General features: G+C 52.0%; 1 protein-coding gene across 1 annotated transcript in view; it reads right to left on the minus strand.

Moving 5' to 3' along the window:
• Window positions 1-993: 993 nt before the first annotated feature.
• Window positions 994-17,719, minus strand: part of LOC309685383 (electroneutral sodium bicarbonate exchanger 1-like) — a gene marked incomplete at both ends in the record, with an annotated part of 61,822 nt that continues 45,096 nt past the window's right edge. The window contains 23 exons of the mRNA XM_082501154.1: window positions 994-1,081; window positions 1,589-1,686; window positions 2,102-2,236; window positions 2,337-2,510; window positions 3,762-3,830; window positions 4,620-4,871; window positions 5,460-5,621; window positions 5,975-6,088; window positions 6,748-6,909; window positions 7,791-7,896; window positions 7,999-8,244; window positions 9,120-9,253; window positions 9,388-9,562; window positions 10,052-10,143; window positions 10,308-10,454; window positions 10,889-10,976; window positions 11,351-11,508; window positions 11,640-11,749; window positions 11,896-12,084; window positions 13,034-13,194; window positions 13,386-13,521; window positions 13,925-14,068; window positions 14,778-14,859. Of these exons, the coding sequence (XP_082357280.1) occupies window positions 994-1,081; window positions 1,589-1,686; window positions 2,102-2,236; window positions 2,337-2,510; window positions 3,762-3,830; window positions 4,620-4,871; window positions 5,460-5,621; window positions 5,975-6,088; window positions 6,748-6,909; window positions 7,791-7,896; window positions 7,999-8,244; window positions 9,120-9,253; window positions 9,388-9,562; window positions 10,052-10,143; window positions 10,308-10,454; window positions 10,889-10,976; window positions 11,351-11,508; window positions 11,640-11,749; window positions 11,896-12,084; window positions 13,034-13,194; window positions 13,386-13,521; window positions 13,925-14,068; window positions 14,778-14,859 (3,222 nt within the window). The remainder of the gene's footprint in view (window positions 1,082-1,588; window positions 1,687-2,101; window positions 2,237-2,336; window positions 2,511-3,761; window positions 3,831-4,619; window positions 4,872-5,459; window positions 5,622-5,974; window positions 6,089-6,747; window positions 6,910-7,790; window positions 7,897-7,998; window positions 8,245-9,119; window positions 9,254-9,387; window positions 9,563-10,051; window positions 10,144-10,307; window positions 10,455-10,888; window positions 10,977-11,350; window positions 11,509-11,639; window positions 11,750-11,895; window positions 12,085-13,033; window positions 13,195-13,385; window positions 13,522-13,924; window positions 14,069-14,777; window positions 14,860-17,719) is intronic.

Here is a 17,719-nt window from a genome sequence, read left to right on the forward strand (position 1 = left end):
CCACCCGGCGGATTGGAGGGGTTTGATCTGAAGCGCTGACTTATATTAATTTAACAGCCGGGGGAGGAGAAGGCGCCATTTCTGCCTTTTGCAGCTTCCAGGCTGACGGCAGAGCCGAAACAAGAAAAATAATTATCATAAAAACAAACAAACAAACAAAAATTCCCCCAAAACTCCAATGTAAAACTGGAGCTCAGGGAGCAAATGCTTTTCCTTCGCCTCGGCCCAACCGCTCGGGCGCTCCGCGCTGCCCCGCCACGGAGGGCATCCCTCTCCTGCCAGGGAGAGACAGAAGGGCGAACTGAAGGCAGGACCCCAAGCCAGACCCGAGAACCTGGTCACGATGAAGAAGAAAGTGGAGAAAGCGTCACATACAACAGAAACATTCAGAGTTTATTTTTGGGGAACAAAAAAAAAAGAGAAACAGAAGAGGAGGAGTGAGATATTAAAAAAATAGCACTGAACGATGAAGCGGCAGCAGTCCCTCTACCGCTACAAAGCGGCAACAACCCACACACGAACACACGGAGGCGGAACACCACCAAACTCCCACTGACTGTCATGTGCACCTCAGTTTGCTGCTCTGGAGAGAGGGAATGCCTGAAGCACACCAAGGACAGCTGAAACCATCGCCGTGGCTTAAAGGGGAATCCTCCAACTGGAAAACAAAATAAAAGCGGTTTCTGCCCATGTCTGCGTGGGCACATCCCCGAGTCACGTTCTCACGCCTCTCCTTCAAAGTCAAGATTCCTACACATGAAAACTGGAGTTGGGGGGAGGGAGGAGAGAGAAAAGGAGGGAGAGCGTCATCAGTGGGGCTGTTGCCCCGCTCGTGGGACGGCGCCAGCAGAGAGGAGCTGGTTCGTGTGCCGCAGCCCTCGCCGCTTGCTCGGCATTGCCGGCAAAAAAAAAAAAGCTGTAGGCACGTGCCACCGCTCGCAAAGGAGCACGGCCACGTTCCCACACGATCCTTTACCTCTTTCCTCCCCAGATTCAGACTGTTTCCATGCTCATAGTGAGAGCCTTCCACACGGGTGTTTTTGATATCTCATCCGAGATATTAATCTCCGAAGGATCAGTCCTGCAATAAATATTTGAGAGCGCAATCTGTGACTGTGGGAACTGACGCCACCCAGCGCATCAGCACCAGCAAGAGGAACGGGGGGGAGGAGAACCAAAGCTGCGCATAAGCACAGCGGGTTGGGCGGGAGGAGGAGGTTTGGAAGGCGAGCCGGAGAGCCGCAGAGCTACAGCTCTGTGCAAAGGCTCTGCACAGAATCCCAGACTGGTCAGGGCTGGAAGGGCCCTCTGGAGCTCACCCAGTTCCACCCCCGCCAGAGCAGGGGCACCTACAGCAGTGGCACAGGACACCTCCAGGCGGGTTTGGAATGGCTCCCGAGTGGGAGACTCCCCCACCTCTCTGGGCAGCTGTGCCAGCGCTCTGCCACCCGCCCTGCCCATAAATTTGCTCTTCCCGCCAAGCTGAGTGCATGGCGCTGGGATGCTCAGCAAAGAAACATGGAGAAAATTCTGCCAACCCCCTTCAGGCTAATCTTGCCGGGGGTCCTGCTGCTTGGTGGGGCTTTACCTGTCGCTGCTTGGCTTTGGGATATCCGCGCTGCTGGTCTTGCCCAGCTGCAGCCGAACGGAGTTTGCAGCAGCAGCTTCCATCATCTCCTGGGACTCCTGACATAAAAAGGGACAAATCAAAGTTGTCTGTCTATGATCGAAGTGGAGATAAACTAAACACCCAGCAAAGCCCACGTGCTGCCCTCTCCTTCTGACCTTCTGTTAGCACAGCCGGGGAAAGACCTTTCACTCCAAACATTTTGGGGGGGGTTAAAACCACCCTTATGAGCAAATCTTTCCATCATAATTATAATGTTTATTATAAATGGCACCTTTAAAAATTATACCGCTATTCAAGTGTTAAGCTCACTGCTAATTTAAAAACAAGGTTATGATGTGGGATCCAGGCTGTCAGGATCTATTTCTATTGAGTTCGGATCTTCCCCCAACATTTCAAGAGAAGCTGTGACGGAAAGAGGCAATCTCAGAGCCCGAGGGAGACATCCAGCCCCGAGCACCCAGCAAGCATCACCTCTTCTTCTTTGGCTTCATTTTTGGCATCGGCCAACTTCTTCCTGCTTTCTGGCATAAGGTCATCCAAAAAGCTGAGCTCCCGCTTTGAGAAGCAGAAGTCCATCACTTTCCGGACAAACACGAGAGCCAAAACCTTCACAAAATAAGAAGGAAGAGGGGGTGAGGTGTGAGATGATGCTACATTTCACTCCGATGCTGCAAACGTCCCACTGCCGAGCGGCACCGGCTCTTACCATCATGGGAAAGATGATGGCAGCACGGGACACCTTGATGGCCCAGAGCAGGACGAGGCAGATGAGCTGGATCAAGGTGAAGAAATGCACCTTCCGCAAGGGAACGTGCCGCAGGTAGATGAAATCCGGCTGGTGTTTTGCCGGCATCCAAAAGAGCTTCAAGCGATCGAAGAACTGCAAAATAAAAGCGGAAAAGTTACCCCTTGGGGCTGCGGAAAGTTTCCGGCCCTGTTGGGACGTGGAATGAGTTTTCAGGATCTCGCGTGCAGTGAGAAATCCTGGATCCCACTTTGTTCCTCCCGGGAGCAGCACCCGTTTTCCCTTTGCTCCATCTATAAACCAGTGTGTCCATGAGAGCTGCCCACCAAATTGCAATTATTCCACATTCTTCTATTATAGAATCACAGAAGGGTTTAGGTTGGAAGGGACCTCGAAGACCAGCCAGTCCCACCCCCTGCCCTGGGCAGAGACACCTCCCACCAGCCCAGGTTGCTCCAAGCCCCGTCCAACCTGGCCTTGAACACCTCCAGGGATGGGGCAGCCACAGATTCTCAGGGCAACCTGCGCTGGTGCCTCACCACCCTCACAGGGAAAAATTTCTCCCTGATATCTCATCTCAATCTGCCCTCTGTCAGTGTCAAACCATCCCCCCTCGTCCCCTTGCTCCCCTCCCTCATCCAGAGTCGCTCCCCAACTCTCCTGGAGCCCCTTTAGGCACTGGACTCCCCAGAGACTTCTCTTCTCCAGGCTGAACGCCCCCAACTCTCCCAGCCTGTCCTCCCATCAGAGGGGCTCCAGCCCTCGCAGCAGCTCCGGGGCCTCCTCTGGCCCCGCTCCACCAGGTCCATGTCTCTCCTGTGCTGCAGCCCCTGAGCTGGAGGCAGCACTGCAGGGGGTCTCCCCAGAGCAGAGCACAGCAGAGGGCACAATCCCCCCTCGCCCTGCCGGCCACACTGCTGATGCAGCCCAGATTCTGGGCTGCGATCGTGCATTGCCGGCTCATGGTGAGCTTCTCATCAGTCCGTACCCCCAGGTCCTCCTCAGACCATCTCACCCCCCCTCCCTGTTCTTCTATAAAAATATATTTTTAATATATTCTATTCTTCTGTTTGTTATTTGGCATTTCTCAGCCCACTCAATCCCCCAGTGAGGATTCCCACCGGCAGTAGAAATCGCCTTCGCTTTGCACTGAATTCCCCCATTTTCACCACACCAAACACTGCCCTGTCCCAAACTGTGACGCAGAGCGCGCTGAACTTGCCTGGTCCTCCCACCCTACGTACCTCCTGTGCCCCCACCAATCTTTTCCTTATACAAAATACTTTCACTGCCTGCTTTTGGGGAGGTTTTCTCCCACACCACTGCTTTTTTCCTGCGTCTCTGGAGATGACACAGCAGGGAGCTGCACGCTGTAAGAGTCCGTACCTGAATCCCTCTGAGTGACGACACGCCCATGTAGAGAAAGACACCGTAAAGCACAGGCATGGGTATAAACTGGGAAATTAAAAAAAAGAATGCAATAATTTATTTTTTTAAATGCATTTCCAGTATTACTGCTCTCTTCTAGAGGCACTGCCTAAAATTGCCTAAAGCTTTCCAGTTTCCACAGGGTTAGAGATGTTTCAGCTCTCAACACGTAGAGGTTTTGTTTGTGTGAGTGAGTGAGTGAATGCTCTGCTTTAGGCAGAGCATTTAGTTACGTTTCATTAGAATACTCCTGTTTTCCTGAAAGGTTGGAGGAAAATAGGTCATTTCACCCATGAAACTGTACGCCACGTTCTGTGACGGCTGAAGAACATTTCTACACATTTTTGTGGCAACACGCAAAAGCGAAGTGCCTCCTTTTAGCCTAGAGCTGCGGTGACTTTGTGGGAGGAACACACAAGGAAGCCCACGGGGATGATTTTGGTGTGTTTAGCTACTGGGAACGGCTGTTGGGAGGCATTTGGGGGAGCCAATTGCATCCCATAAGGTGCTGCCTGCTTGAAAGAGAGCAGTGTACTGGTCTGAATCCGCTTTGTCGTAACCCATAAACACAGGTGGGCCTGAGAGACACCTGGGAATTAAAGCAGTTGTCCTGCTCGCTTGCCTCGAGGACACCAAACTGGGGTGTGAAGGGCTGGAAAGCGTAACTGAGGCTGGTTCCCACCGTGGGCCAAGCCTCAAGGTTTGGGATCGCCTCCTCCTCTGCTCCACACCTACTCAGGCCTGGAGGGAGGGGATGGTTTTTGTCAAACCTCCAAAAAGCTCACGCTTGTTGGGCGTTTTGCATTTTCCTCTTACCTTTAACACCGAAGTGAAGAAGACAGAGCAGCCCATGAGCACAAAGATCATCAAGCCGGTGACTCTCTGCTCTCGTATCCCCAGAAACTTGGGTTGTTCTCCTGGAGCTGAGCAGCCAGACTCCACTTTGAGGCTATTGACGTGGGTGATGGACAGGACAGTCGCAGCCACAAACCAGGGCAGCCCCATCACGGAGCACACCCCGAGCATCACGGCCACCATGAAAAGGTCCAGGTGGTACCCGCATCCTTTCTGTGGGCAGCAAAACAAGGAACAGAGCATCCCACAGCACAAGAGCGAGGACAACGTCGCGACTCAGACTCAAACCCTACTTGGGCGCAAGTCACCCTCTTGAAAATTTAAGAGAAGAATTGGCAAAAATAAGGATGGATATGGTCTTTGCGCAAGCACCTTTCGTGAAAATCTGGCAGGGGTTCAGACCAAGTGGATTTGGGAGGTTTGTGCAATAGCTACTTCTCAAACAAACAAAAAGACTATTTTCATTCATAAAGAAATTTCTACTGCTTGCAAGCAAGATGTGACCCCGAGTTATCCCTGGCAGTGCGTCAAAACAGTTCGTTCCCCCAGCTCCTGCTGGCGTTTTGAAACAAAAATACGCTTCTATAGTGCTTGAAAATTAATTTGCTCCTCCAAAAGATTGCTCATCTGAACTGCCCTCGTTTGCTCCCTGTGACATCACTAATCCAGCAGAGCATCCTGCCACACAGCCTGACATTGTCCCAAACCAACGCCTTCACAAAGCACTTGGCATAGGAGCTTCTCCCCACACCTGCAGCCCAGAGTGGGGTGGGGATGGGGTCAGCTCTTGCAGCCCCTTACCTTCAGCTTGTGCTCCTTCCTGTTGACAATGACAGACGTGATCTGCTGGTCCATGAATATCAAGATGGTGCAGAGCAGAGCTGGGATGGGCGCGGCCAACACCGTCCACCAAGGGTTGGGCCCTATGGGGTTGACCAACCACCCGCGGTCGTCTCTGGTAGGCTGCAACAAAGCCAAAACACACATCAGGATCAACTCCCAGCCCAGCCACTTCGCTGGCTTTGATTTTCCTCCCCATCGCTGTGCCGCCTCATCTCCTGGCCCTGCCTTCGTGTCACCCTCTCCTACGGGGTTCAGCAGTGCCAGCGTCCTCGTCGCAAGCACCTATAGATACTTCTGTAGGTATCAAGTTTTGGGGCTGGCGTCTTCTTTCCAGAAGGAAACGATGCATTCGGAGGTGGAAGAGGAGATAGTAACACCACCAGCATCCCCAGACTCAGCCCTGTCCTGTCCCAGCATCACCTTGTGGCATCCCCAAGGGCTGAAAGTGGCTCCACACCAAAACACCCCATTACCTTGAACATGTGGGGGACGTGGAGCTTCGGCGACGGGATCCCAACCAGGAAGTCAATGAGCACCATGACGACGATGGTGAGGAAGACACCAAAGTCACTTACTGCGGACCGTACCTGGGGCAAGAAAGCAGAGCTGAAAGGGACAGCACAAACGGGGCCATACCGGGAGATGGAAAAGTTAAAGACGTCAACAGCATTAAGGCTGGTTAACAAATTCCCACCACTCTGAGAAGATGCAGCCAAATCCCTCGGTTAGATACTGTTGCTGTGTTTGTACCTGCGAGATTCAAACCTTAAAAAAAAGCCAATAAATATTAAAAAATAAGGAAACAGATGTCTGCCACTACAGCTGCACTCACAGCTACAATGGGAATAAAGCACTGAGGCATCATTTGCTCCTCAAAAGGAAGAAACAGTGTCCTTTGTGACTTTTTCTATGGCAGTTCCTCATTTGAATCAACTTTCCATTTGAGCATATAAGGCACAGAAGGTGAAAAAAAAACACAAGCAAAAAAACAACAAACAACCAACTTTGGAAGACCTGATTTCCCACTGCCTGGGCAAAAAACCGCTCCGGGGCAGGTCGCGAGGCAGGTGGGAAACACTACGATCGTTTTGCACTCCTGGAAATGAGTGAGGGACATCCAAGTTTGGCCTTCAAGGTCAACATTTCCCAGTTTGACCAAGCGGTGGCAAACACTGCTTAGTGCTCCGGGAAAGCCATTTTGGGAAATGAGTGTGGAGACTGCTGCTGGCCACCGTCTTCTACCTACTCTGGTCGGGAAGTAGCGGCTGGTTTTAAACTTCTTCAATAAGCCCGACAGGACAAAGGTGGAGAAGAAGAGGATGCAGCACCAGAAGAGGACATCGGGCGTGTAGGGGCCATCGTGTCCACAGGCAGGTCCACGAAACTCTCCATGCAAATACCGACATTCCTGGGGAAACAGCATCAGGACACAAAGGTAGTGCACATGCGGCAAGGAAACCTCGGATAACTAGGGGGTTTGAAGGATCTTGCTCCAAGATCCGTGACCTCGGGACTAATGCAGCTAGCGGAGATTTATATTTAACGATCAACAGCAGCTGAATAAGTGACACACGGAACTACACAGACAGCGGAGAGAGGAGATGTGATGGGACACTGTACCACAGACCCATGGCACATCCTCCGCTTGAACGGCAGGTAACCGTGGCTGAAGAAGACACCAGAGGGGAAGGAAACACTGGAAACTCTTGGGGAGAGTGAAAGAGGGAATGGGGAAGGAGGGCTAAGACAACAGTGACAGGAAAGGAGAAGAGACAAATTGTCCCTTCCCAGGGGCAGGCTCACAGGACACGGCCAAGGGGGGTGAAGATGTCCATAAGAGCGTCCCACCCTGTGCCTGAGCTCTGCTTCCAGCAACAACGGCCCAAGGGGCTGCTCAGACATGCAAGTTTATGCACGTACCTTCAGACAGCGCTGAGTAAGAAAGCAAGGCCTGGAGTTACTAGGAACCAATTAAGGAAGCTAATTACAGCCTTCAAGCATGAACTGAAGTCCTCCAACTTCTCCAATAACCAAAGCACCCACTGAACCTTGCTCCCAGACAGAACCGCTGTTCTGAGGATAACAGTTATTGCCCACCATGTCGGGGATGAGGTGGACTCTCCTTCCCAGGCCCAAGGGGGTTAAACACACTGAAGTAATGACTTTTCAGAGCAGCACTGGCACAGTTGGAAGCCCATCATCACCTGAAGGGCTCTGAGCTTTGCACCAGGCCAGTGCCCCTGGACCCCGCGGCCGCGGCACGAGGAAGCAGTGACTCGGGGCACTTACAGTCACCGTGAGGTTCTCCCAGGTGATGCCAGACACATTGATCTTGTTGCTCTCCCAGAACTGCAGGGTTCCGTTGCTGGGATGGGTCGGTGCCTCACACTTACAGCTGGGAGGAGAGAAGCAAAGACAGGGGTGAGGGGAAGGCGATGGAGGTGCAGCCCTGAGCTCCTGCCAAGGGGCAGCGGCGTTTTAGGAGGAAGAAACCCACTAGGAGATGGTGAGGAAGTCCAGCTTGCTGTGCGTGTGCACAGGGTAGGTCTCTCGCAGGTGACTCAGCTTCTCCAGAGCCTCATAGATGAAGATGATGCAGATGAGGGAGGCGAAGGCTTCTTCGGTGAAGCGGGTGATGTAGCACACCAAAGAGCTAGCATCAGTGGCCACCAGCACTACGCAGAAGAAGGCGGTCCACAGACCGATGCATGCCCGGAGAGAGAGATAGGAGAGCGCGTAGTCCCTGGGAAAGCAAAAGAAAACGCAGGGTGGAGAGGGCAGCAAGAGGCTCCGAGCCGTGCCTTCCTTCGGGGAAAGTCGGCAGCAATTCAGGAGCGTGTCAAGGCTGCGGATGGTAAATGCAGTTTCGACAGACAGCCTTGGGACTGCGGCACAGGGTGTGGGCCCGCAGGAGGAGAGGCTAATTAATCCTTATTTAACAATGACCTTGTGTTAATGCCTCGGAGGCTAATTGAGGTCAGGTCCCTGTTGTGGAAGGTGGTGTTCTCCCACATCACCCCGATGCCCTAACAGCGAAACTGGCTGGGTTTGCACCCAGTTACCTGCTGCCAGCAAGTTGGGGCTTCATAATAAATTTAATTGCAATAAGGGGGTTAATCTCCCATCACAGTTGCCACAACAAAAAGACTGTCATGGAAAATATCCATTTCGCCTGAAAAGCTCCTGCTTCCTCAAAAATCATCAAAACATTTGACCAGAAAACTCTTTGGATATGTGGGTAAAATATATTTCCACTTCCAGCAAAAATCATGCAAAAAAGTGCCTGAGTGTGTACTGAGAGGAAAGCAAATCTTCCCTCATTCCCAAACCAGAGTCATTTGTCTCATCTTCCCTGTGCAGCCCATCTCGGGCATCCACATCCTTGTGGTTTCTCCTCCTCCTGCTCTTTCACTTTAACCCTAAAAACCCCGAACCACCCATCCATCCTTCAGAGACCGAGGGCTCCTGCACCGTCACATACTAAAGCAGCAGCGCGTGATGTCTGTGACACAGAAGACAACTTCAATCTACCAACTACCACTAAGAAAAACATCTTTTCTCCATCCCTGCCTTCTTCCGAAGGCGCTCGCAGCACCTGGCCGCAGCAGCCAGCCTTACTTGCAGAATTTGTAGAGGATCTTCTCGAACACGAGGACGGGGCCGGTGCTGCCGAGGATGGTGAGAGGTTGGCCAGCAAAGAGGGAATACACCACGCCGGTCATGGATGCGCCCAGCAGCGACTCCATGGCACTCTGTCCGGGGAAGAGAGGCAGCAGTGAGTAATTAAGTCATTAGAGGGAAAAACACAAGTGCAAATTCACTGCAGCAAGGACTTCTGCAGGAGTTTTGTCCTCCCCCGTGCCACCCAACAGAGAGAGGTGCTCACTATGTGGCCGTTGGTCGCCTCCCCCAGCAGTCCCCCGAAGGTGATGATGGGGGACATGCAGGCACAGTAGAGGAACAGGAAGGACGCCAGACACTGCAGGCTCAGACCATCCCGAAAGTCACTCCAGAACCAGGGGGCTTTTCGCTTCACATCCCGGATCAAACCTCCAAAGAGCCTGGAGGAAGGAAAAAAAAAAACAAACAACATTTTCGTGGAAGACAGCGTTAAGTTTTCTTGGCTGAGGAAGGACAATCGCAAGCACAGAGTAACTTCCATTGCTAAAAAGAAGTCTCCTTCTCCCATTTTAGCCCCAGTAGAAACTGAGGCATACAAAAAACCCCTCCAACAAAAAGAAAAAGAGACCAAACCTGAGAGCCCACCCCCTCTTATTGCAACAGTCCCTCACTTTGAGAAGCAGCAGAGCTCTACCTGGAGGTACTTACACATCTGCTTCCATCCCAAAGCAAGAAAACCTGTGTGCAACCATGCTGCAGCTGAGCCCAGCTGCCCAAATCTCCCACCCACCCAGCCCAGGGGACCAAGCTGGTAACCTGGAGCCCCTTCACTGACCCAGTTAACCCCAAAACTCTGCTAGAAGGGAGGTGCGCACTCAGACTTTAGGGGCAAACAGAAAAACACCCCACCAAACTATTTCAGTTCACACCTTCCTGTCCGCTCCAGTTCAGGACCGCTGTGCTTCTCCGGCTTGCTGTGAGAAGCGCTGTCATCGAGAGCTTCTGGCAACTTCCTTTTTTCCTGTTAAAATGGAAATAAGATAAAGATATGTCTTTGCAGCCACTGGCTTGTTTTGCTTTTTGGGCTGGGTACGTGACCTGTGAATTTGGGCCCCTGAGCAGCACCCCCAGCCGTGCTGCCCTCCTGCCCGTCCCCCTCGTGCCTCCTTCTGCCGCAGCACCCACCTGCGAAGGGACGTTTTTCGGGGGCTCAATTCGGATGGAGGGATCCCACTCTCCTGGCGGCAAAACCATGACCTGATCTAGAAACTCATCGATGCCAGCCACCAGGTCAGCCCGGTTCTTGGCTTTATAGGCAACGTCGTGGAAAACCTGCCGTAGGAGACAACCTGGTGAGAGCATGACCCATCTCGGATGTCCTAACCAGTGCAATAAGCTCTTGGCTAAATGCAAGGTCATTTCCCCCAAATCGCCTGTTGGAAGTGGCAGGAAATATTCCCCCCAAAGCAAAAATCTGTGCATCACAGTATTTGTAACCATCTCCACCAGGCTCCCGTCCCCCATGGCACACCACAGCCTTCTGCTTCAAGAGAAGTTTCACTGGCCCTGGCAATGCCACCACTGGGGACAGCGTGCTGGGGACCCTAGGGAGAAGGATGAGGCGCGGGCTGCAGCCCAGGTGGGATTTTAGCCTCCTGCAGGCAGCTGAGAGGGACAGCAAACCCTCTTCCTCACTACTACAGAGACAGGGAGAGGTGAAGAAAGCCCAAAAAAATGACCCGGAGATATCTCTTATCTCGTCGCACCTCATCCGTCATGATAGTAGCCATGGACCTGCCGATCTCATGGTACTGATGGGCTTTTCCTCCTGGTCCAAGCAAAACAAACAGGAACCTAGGCAAGAAAACCAAAATGAGAGAGAAGAACATGGCCTCACTCAAAGGGCGCCCAAGGAAATCCCTGGGAGCTCCCACCCCAGAGCGTGGCTCCAGGGGGGACGTGTAGGCTCACCGACTCCGGTGATGAATTTGAAACGCATCACAACCAAACACAAATTTGAGGTTTGGGCCAACTTTCATTAAAATTGGCCAATGGGTTTAAAAGCTCCAGCGGGGAAGGGAGGAATGAAAGCACGGAGATGTGGGTGGGAGAAACGTGCTTGCTCCCACTGGCTGTGTTCCCCTGGGACGCCCAACTGATGCATGAATTTGGTGTTTTGTTGTGGTGTTTTTTTTTTTAAATAAAAACTTTGCGCTTCTCATTCAGACCTCGTTGGGATGGGAACTTCCATCATGCCCGAGAGGAGGACAGCTGGGGTCAGGCGGACAAATGCCACGATGGGCTGGCGAAGGAAATCCAGCTCTCCTACGAGCACGCTGCACGCTTCAGCCCCGGTGGGAATTTTCTTCATGAAGCGCAGCTCCGCCTGGGCACGACAAGGGATTTTCAGGCCATTACCCCAAAAGTAAAGCCCACCGCACTCTGCAGAACACTCTGCAGCCAAGTTTGCAAGAGCAAATCTGGCCTAAAAGCGTAAGAAAGCTACGAGTGTCTCACCTTGCTTAGATCCACTGCATTGGTGTCACGGTTCACCCCATTTTTAGCTTCTGCAGTGGTGGGAGATGGATGAGGAGTGAGTGTTTGGGTTGGGAGGAGAAAGAAAGACACTGAGAAAGACAGGCAAGGAGCAATCGGGACACTTCTCCTTTGCCGGGAGAAGTCTAATGGGGCCAAAGCCCTGCAGAAACCTTCACCTGGTGCCAAAGCCTGGCAGAAACCCTCACCGGGTACCAAACCCTGCAGGAACCCTCACCTGGCTTGCCGAGGGGATGCACGTCTAACTGCTTCTTGCTCATGTCAGCAAATGAGCAGACGATGGGGAGAAGGTTGTTTCTTTTCTTCTCGTTCTGATGGTGATGCTTCTTCAAAAGCACTTCTCGAACTTTCGCCCGCATGCGCTCATCAAACTCTGCAGACTGCTCTTGCTGGCCCAGGATCATATCTGGAGATGGCAACGGGAAACGAAGCCGTCAGAGCAGAAAGTCCCCAAGCCCCGACCCCTCAAGCCCCCGGCGAAGGCTGCGCCACGCAGGATACCCTAACGCGGGCTCAGCCTTGCTTAGCAAGACGTTTTAACGCAGTTCAGCCTTTGCAGCGAAAGGAAGAATTCTCTTTTGCTAAAAGCCATCATCAAAGTGCTTATTCATCACTCCGCTCAGATAATTATTCCCAATCCTAGATAATGACATTTTTTTGCCCAATCTGGCGTTTCTAGACAGACTCTCTAGACTCGACACATTTCAACAAATTATAAGCAATCTCTAGCACAGACTTTCCCAGAGTTTCCTTTGCCCATCCACTGCAATTTGCCAAACACAGGGAGAAACGTGCTAATAACGGCTCCGATTTCTCCAGCTCTTGCAAGGGCTGAATGGAGACCTGCCAGTCAAAGATAATTTCTCCAAAGCCGCTTTTTCAATTAACTTCAATTATCTTCCCCACAGAAATATGCTGCTTGGTCACCTGCCATATAAACTCTGCCTTTAAAGCTCTTAAATCCTGGATGTTAAGGCAATAGGAAAAAAACAAAACAAAGAACGGGAGGAAACAGCTTGTAGTAAGTAGCTTATTTAAGGAGGTTCAGCTCTTACGCAGACTCCGTGTTTCTGAGAGCAGCCTGCCAAGCCCTGACACTCCTTTCTGGCCAGAGAATATTCTCTAATCGCCTCTCTGACCCCACAAATTGCTTTCAAAAGGCTCCCATACTGGGAGAAAAAGCTGATGTGACTGTTGTACACCCAGTCTACATCCAAAAAGCAACCCACGATTTAAAAACACCGCGCGACTTCTGGAAAAGGATGTGCCATTGGGGCAGGGTTTGATACGGGAGTGAAGGGCACCGCGGCAAATTGAGCTCAGCCGTTCCCGGCGGGACGCAGCGTGCTCAGTACCTGCGATCTCTTCGATGCTGTTGGCACAAACGTCCAGCAGCACCATCCCGTTGCTGATGCAGCTCCGCAGCTCAAAGAGGCTGTGCAAGGACAGCGTGGCCACGTAGGGCTTGCTCCAGCGCTCGCCACCATCTTCCACGTCCTCCTCAAACTTCAGCCACCTGCGGACATTGGGCACGATCAGCCCCGTTGCAAGAAAACAGCCTCAGCTCTGCAACCCCTTCGGTGCAGCTACGGGGCGGCAAGAGGAGAAGGCTCCGCGCATCGGCACCTGCAGCTGCAAAAGCTTCGCGTTCCAGAGAGCGGAAGGCAGAGCCCACGGCCGCCACTGCAGCCGGCGGCAGGGATTTACCTTGCCGTTTCCTTCCACTCGGCATCTTCACCCGCCTTCAGGAAGATCTCATCCAGCTCGGTGAACAAGTGGTGGGGAACATGCTGCTCGTCCTCCTCGGTGCTGAGGATGAACTGCACCCGCTGGGATGGGGTGTCTGGGGGCAGAAGATAAATCCCGTTACCACACCTGCATTCGACCCGTCACGCTCACACGCAAAGTGGCCATCGATCGGCACCAGTTCAGCCCTAAATATTGGGCTAGCCCCTCTCCCCCAGGTCTGGCCAGGCTTGCACAGAGCCACGGAGAAGGAGAAGCATCTATTGCACCTCTGCATAAGGACGGGCCACTTTCCTTCCCCACGTTTCCATTTTTAAAGGCAGGATCCCTCTACGGAAGACCAGCCTCAATCCATTATGCCTTCAACTGCCTCCCAAATAATGCCACTTTCCCTCAGAAGAACAGCAAACCACACAAATCAGCCACACAGACCGGCTTGCAGAGGACCCCGGCACCCACGCAGCCCCGAGAAGGCTCGTGAACACTGCGGCGGGACTTACAGTGGTAGCCCTGCTCCATTGGGGCACAGTCCTTCTCCCGTTCCTTCTTCCGATGCTTCTGGCGGTGGGGTCGGTGGTGCCGGTGGCGCCGGTGGCTTTGCCTCACCAGCGGCATCCGCACGCCCACGGACAGGGTGCGGTGGCCTGCGAAAAAAGCAGTGTTCGCATCACTCTCGATATTGCGGAGATGGTTGACGCCGCTGCCACGATTAAACCAGCGCATCCATCCCAGGAGGAAACACCAACTTCTCTTCATTTTAGTTTCACTGCATCCCTGAATGTCAGAGACATCCTTTTTTCCAAGCCTGTTTTACTCTAACTTTGCAACAACAGAGCAACAACAAGCGATGGCTCCGGGTCACCTAAAAGTGCCCTGAAAATATCAACCCTTGTCTAAAATTCCAGCTTTGGCTGGACAACACTCAGACCTGCTCATTAAGCAGCGACAGAAGGTAATTATTTTTAAAATCTTTGTATGGCACAAGGCAACAAGAGGAGATCCAATCAGTCCTGTGATAATGAAGTCTGGAACAAAAAAAAAAGAAAATCACAGCCCTGTGTCTGCAGCCATCAAATTATTCTCCTGACCTCTCCAAGCCAAGAGCAGCCTCTGAGAAAACAAGCTGGGAACTACCAAGCTCTGTGGCCAACGCTCACACCGCAGATGCCATGGGGGCTTTTTCCCCTCTGTCTAAAAGCCATAATATTAAAACAATGTGAAAATAACTGTGCTTGTTTATTTAGAAGCACGCCACGTTTCGCTGCAGGTGATGTGTATGCTGAGCACAGGACGTGGCAGGGACTTTGCGTGACGGGAAAACGCATGGGGCTGGTGGCACCTCTCCCGACTCACCTTCCAGCTCCTCCTTCTCATAGTGAATAGTGACAGCGGTGCTCGTTCTTCCCTGGTCAATCACCGCCTCCTCGTCGTGTCTCTGTTTAGTGAGGAGAAGAAGATACAAGTTGGGACCAGGTGAGGAGAGCTCCCTTACGTCCTCCCAGTCATCACCCATCCCTGCGGCCACGTGAGCCCAAGAGCATCACACCTCTGCGTGTCTCCTCCTCCAGGCACAGCCCTAAAAACACGGACTTGGAGGTTTTTATTCCCATACCCAAATAAAACCACCTGTAATGTCACCTGTATTGTATATACCGTGAGTCTGGAAGGATTTACTAAAAGGGGAGACAGTTGAGTGTTTCAAACCAAAACCAAACCTCCTGCTTCGTTCTTGTGGTTCCTTTCGAAAAATTAAAATTAAAAAAGGGATTTCCAAACTGGGGGTGGAGTGGGGTGGGGGAACCCAACTCCACACTTTTGAGCACAGCCAGTTTCATTCTCCAAAAGTGATACCTGCAGGACTCACTAGATGGCACTTGGCCACAAGACATGGCCACCATCAACCTCCAAAGGCCCTCAAGAATCTGCAAGGGTGAAGCTTCGACTTCAGCCCAACCAGGCTCGGGCTTCTCTTGCTGCAAGCCTGCTTTCCACACAAAACTGCGTTTTTCTCCTCAAAAGAAAAGCCAAAGACTAACAGCTAATGCCCTCCTTGGCTGAAATACCACTGCCAGCGCTGCACAAAGAGCATCTGTGCCTTAAAAGCTGAAGGAGAATTACAGGCGTTCTCTTCTCCCCTTGCCCCTGGGCTGGGGAAGGGCATCACCGGGATCACCACGCTCAAAGAAATAAAAACCCAACCACGTCTCACACTCGAGTCGCAACTGCAACTTTGAAAGGGCCTCCAGGAAACCCTTCTCTTTAGAGAAGAGCAAAACACCAGAAATCTGCTTTTTATCCCCCAAATCCCTGCTTCGACTGAATGGCATCATCTGCTGCCGCGCAGCAGCGACACTCGGGAAGCTCACACCTCCCGCTCACCAGTTAATTTAATGAGCAAAAGGAACAAACGTTCCCATCTGGGAATGAGTTTTTTCTGGCCCCCGAGTACTAATTTCAAAGCTGACTTGCTGCGACCTCCCCGCCACCTCCCGGCACTCGCCCGCGTCACCCGGCAGCCGGATTATGACGCGCCTGTGGCTTTCCCGTCCTCTCTCCCACGCCGATCTCCACCACCCTCCGTCCCTTCTTAGCAATGCGTCTACTCCCCTCCAGATTTACCGGAAAAAAAAATCAAAAACCCAAACCCCATCCTCAGAAAAGGCACGGGACAAAAGGGGCTTAATCAAATCGCTTTAAATGGCAATTTTAGTAAAATCATTACTTAAGTAAAACACCAATTTGAATTAAATCACAATTTAAGTAAAATCGCCACCGAAATAAAACCCCAATTTGAATTAAATCACTGTTTAAATTAAATCGCAACTTAGATACAATCACAATTGAAATAAAATCGCAATTTAAATACAATAGCGAGCTTGAGTGTGTTACAGGGGTGTCAGAGTGGGAATAAACGGAGCGATTTGGGCATCACAGCTCCCCAAATCCCCCCCGAGCAACATGGGGAAAGTCTGCTTCTCTCTCAGAAACCATTTTGGCTCCGTGCTCCCACCCACGATGCTAAACCTGCCCCCGGCAGGGCACAAAGCATCGTCCCCCCGCATCCTTCCCTGCTCTGGCGACATGCCACTGGGATTTTGGGAAGTCTCCCCCCCTTTTTGGGGGATGCGCAGACCCTCGGCACAGCCCTCCCACCTGTAACTCTTCCAGAAGTGTCATTTTGGGACGCTCCTCCTGCTTCATCCTCAAGTCGGTCACCGGTTTTGGGGGATAACTGAGCCTCCAGATCAATCAGAGGACCAAACCCTCCGACTGCAGCCCAGTGACTCCCAGTCTGCACCATCTCCAGCACATAAACAGCGACCGTTGCTGGGATCGGAATGTTCAGGGTGACCCCGGCAGTTATTTAAAGCTATACACCCCAATACTGATCCCGCTTGGAAAACTTAGCGGATGGGGAGAAACCTGCTCTGTTTTGAGGAAAAACTCTCCAGAATAGAGAAAAGGGGTGGAAACGCTGCATCTCGGCAGGGCAAAAGGTGTTACACAGTGTTTGGGTGTATTTGAAAGCCCAAACTGCCAAAAGACCACGTGAGGCACAAACCATTGGGGAAATGCCCGTTATGGGGCAGCCCTGATCTTCATCAACATTTCCTGCATCAAATCAGGGTGTTTCAGGGAGGTCTCCCTTCGGCACAGCCTCCGTCCCTTCGCGGCTTCCATAAACCCTCGTTAGCCAGACCAAGTCCTACGCCGTACGGAAATGTCCAGGGAAGCCCCATGTTTTACTCTCCTCGCTTCCACCAGCTATCTCCAGCCCTACTTTATGTTCCGAGCGGAGCTAATCCCTCATTTCCAGCCTACAGATTCATTTGCTGTCATGAACTTCCTCCCCGGCACTGCTCAGCACAAAGGTTGACAGCCCCGGCTCGCCCTGAAAGGTGACATGGGATGTAAAATAACACAGCGAAGGAGGGTGACAATGAGGTCTAATCCGTTAAAATCCCATTGGGATCCAAGCTCAGATCTCTGCTGCTTTTTTATTATTTAGTATTAAAGCTTCAGGCGCAAATACAGGAGAAAGAAGCCAAGCGGGTCCGTGGCAAGACACTCCGAGAATCCCATCGCCCTTCCCCAGTTGTTGCAGCAGAAATCGCGGCAAACCTCGCACAGAGATGCCACCGAAGGAAACGGTGCCACTCAAAACCCTCTTTTTCCCGATTAAGACACCCAAATGGACTCAGAAAGGTTATTTCATTGAGGAAATCGCTGGAGGATTTAAGGATTTAATAAGTCTATGGGATCTGTGGACGCGTGGGCTTGGGATGGGATGGAGC

The sequence above is a fragment of the Vanellus vanellus genome (assembly GCF_965231255.1).
Source record: "Vanellus vanellus genome assembly, contig: HAP1_SCAFFOLD_29, whole genome shotgun sequence".
Taxonomy (NCBI): Eukaryota; Metazoa; Chordata; class Aves; order Charadriiformes; family Charadriidae; genus Vanellus; species Vanellus vanellus.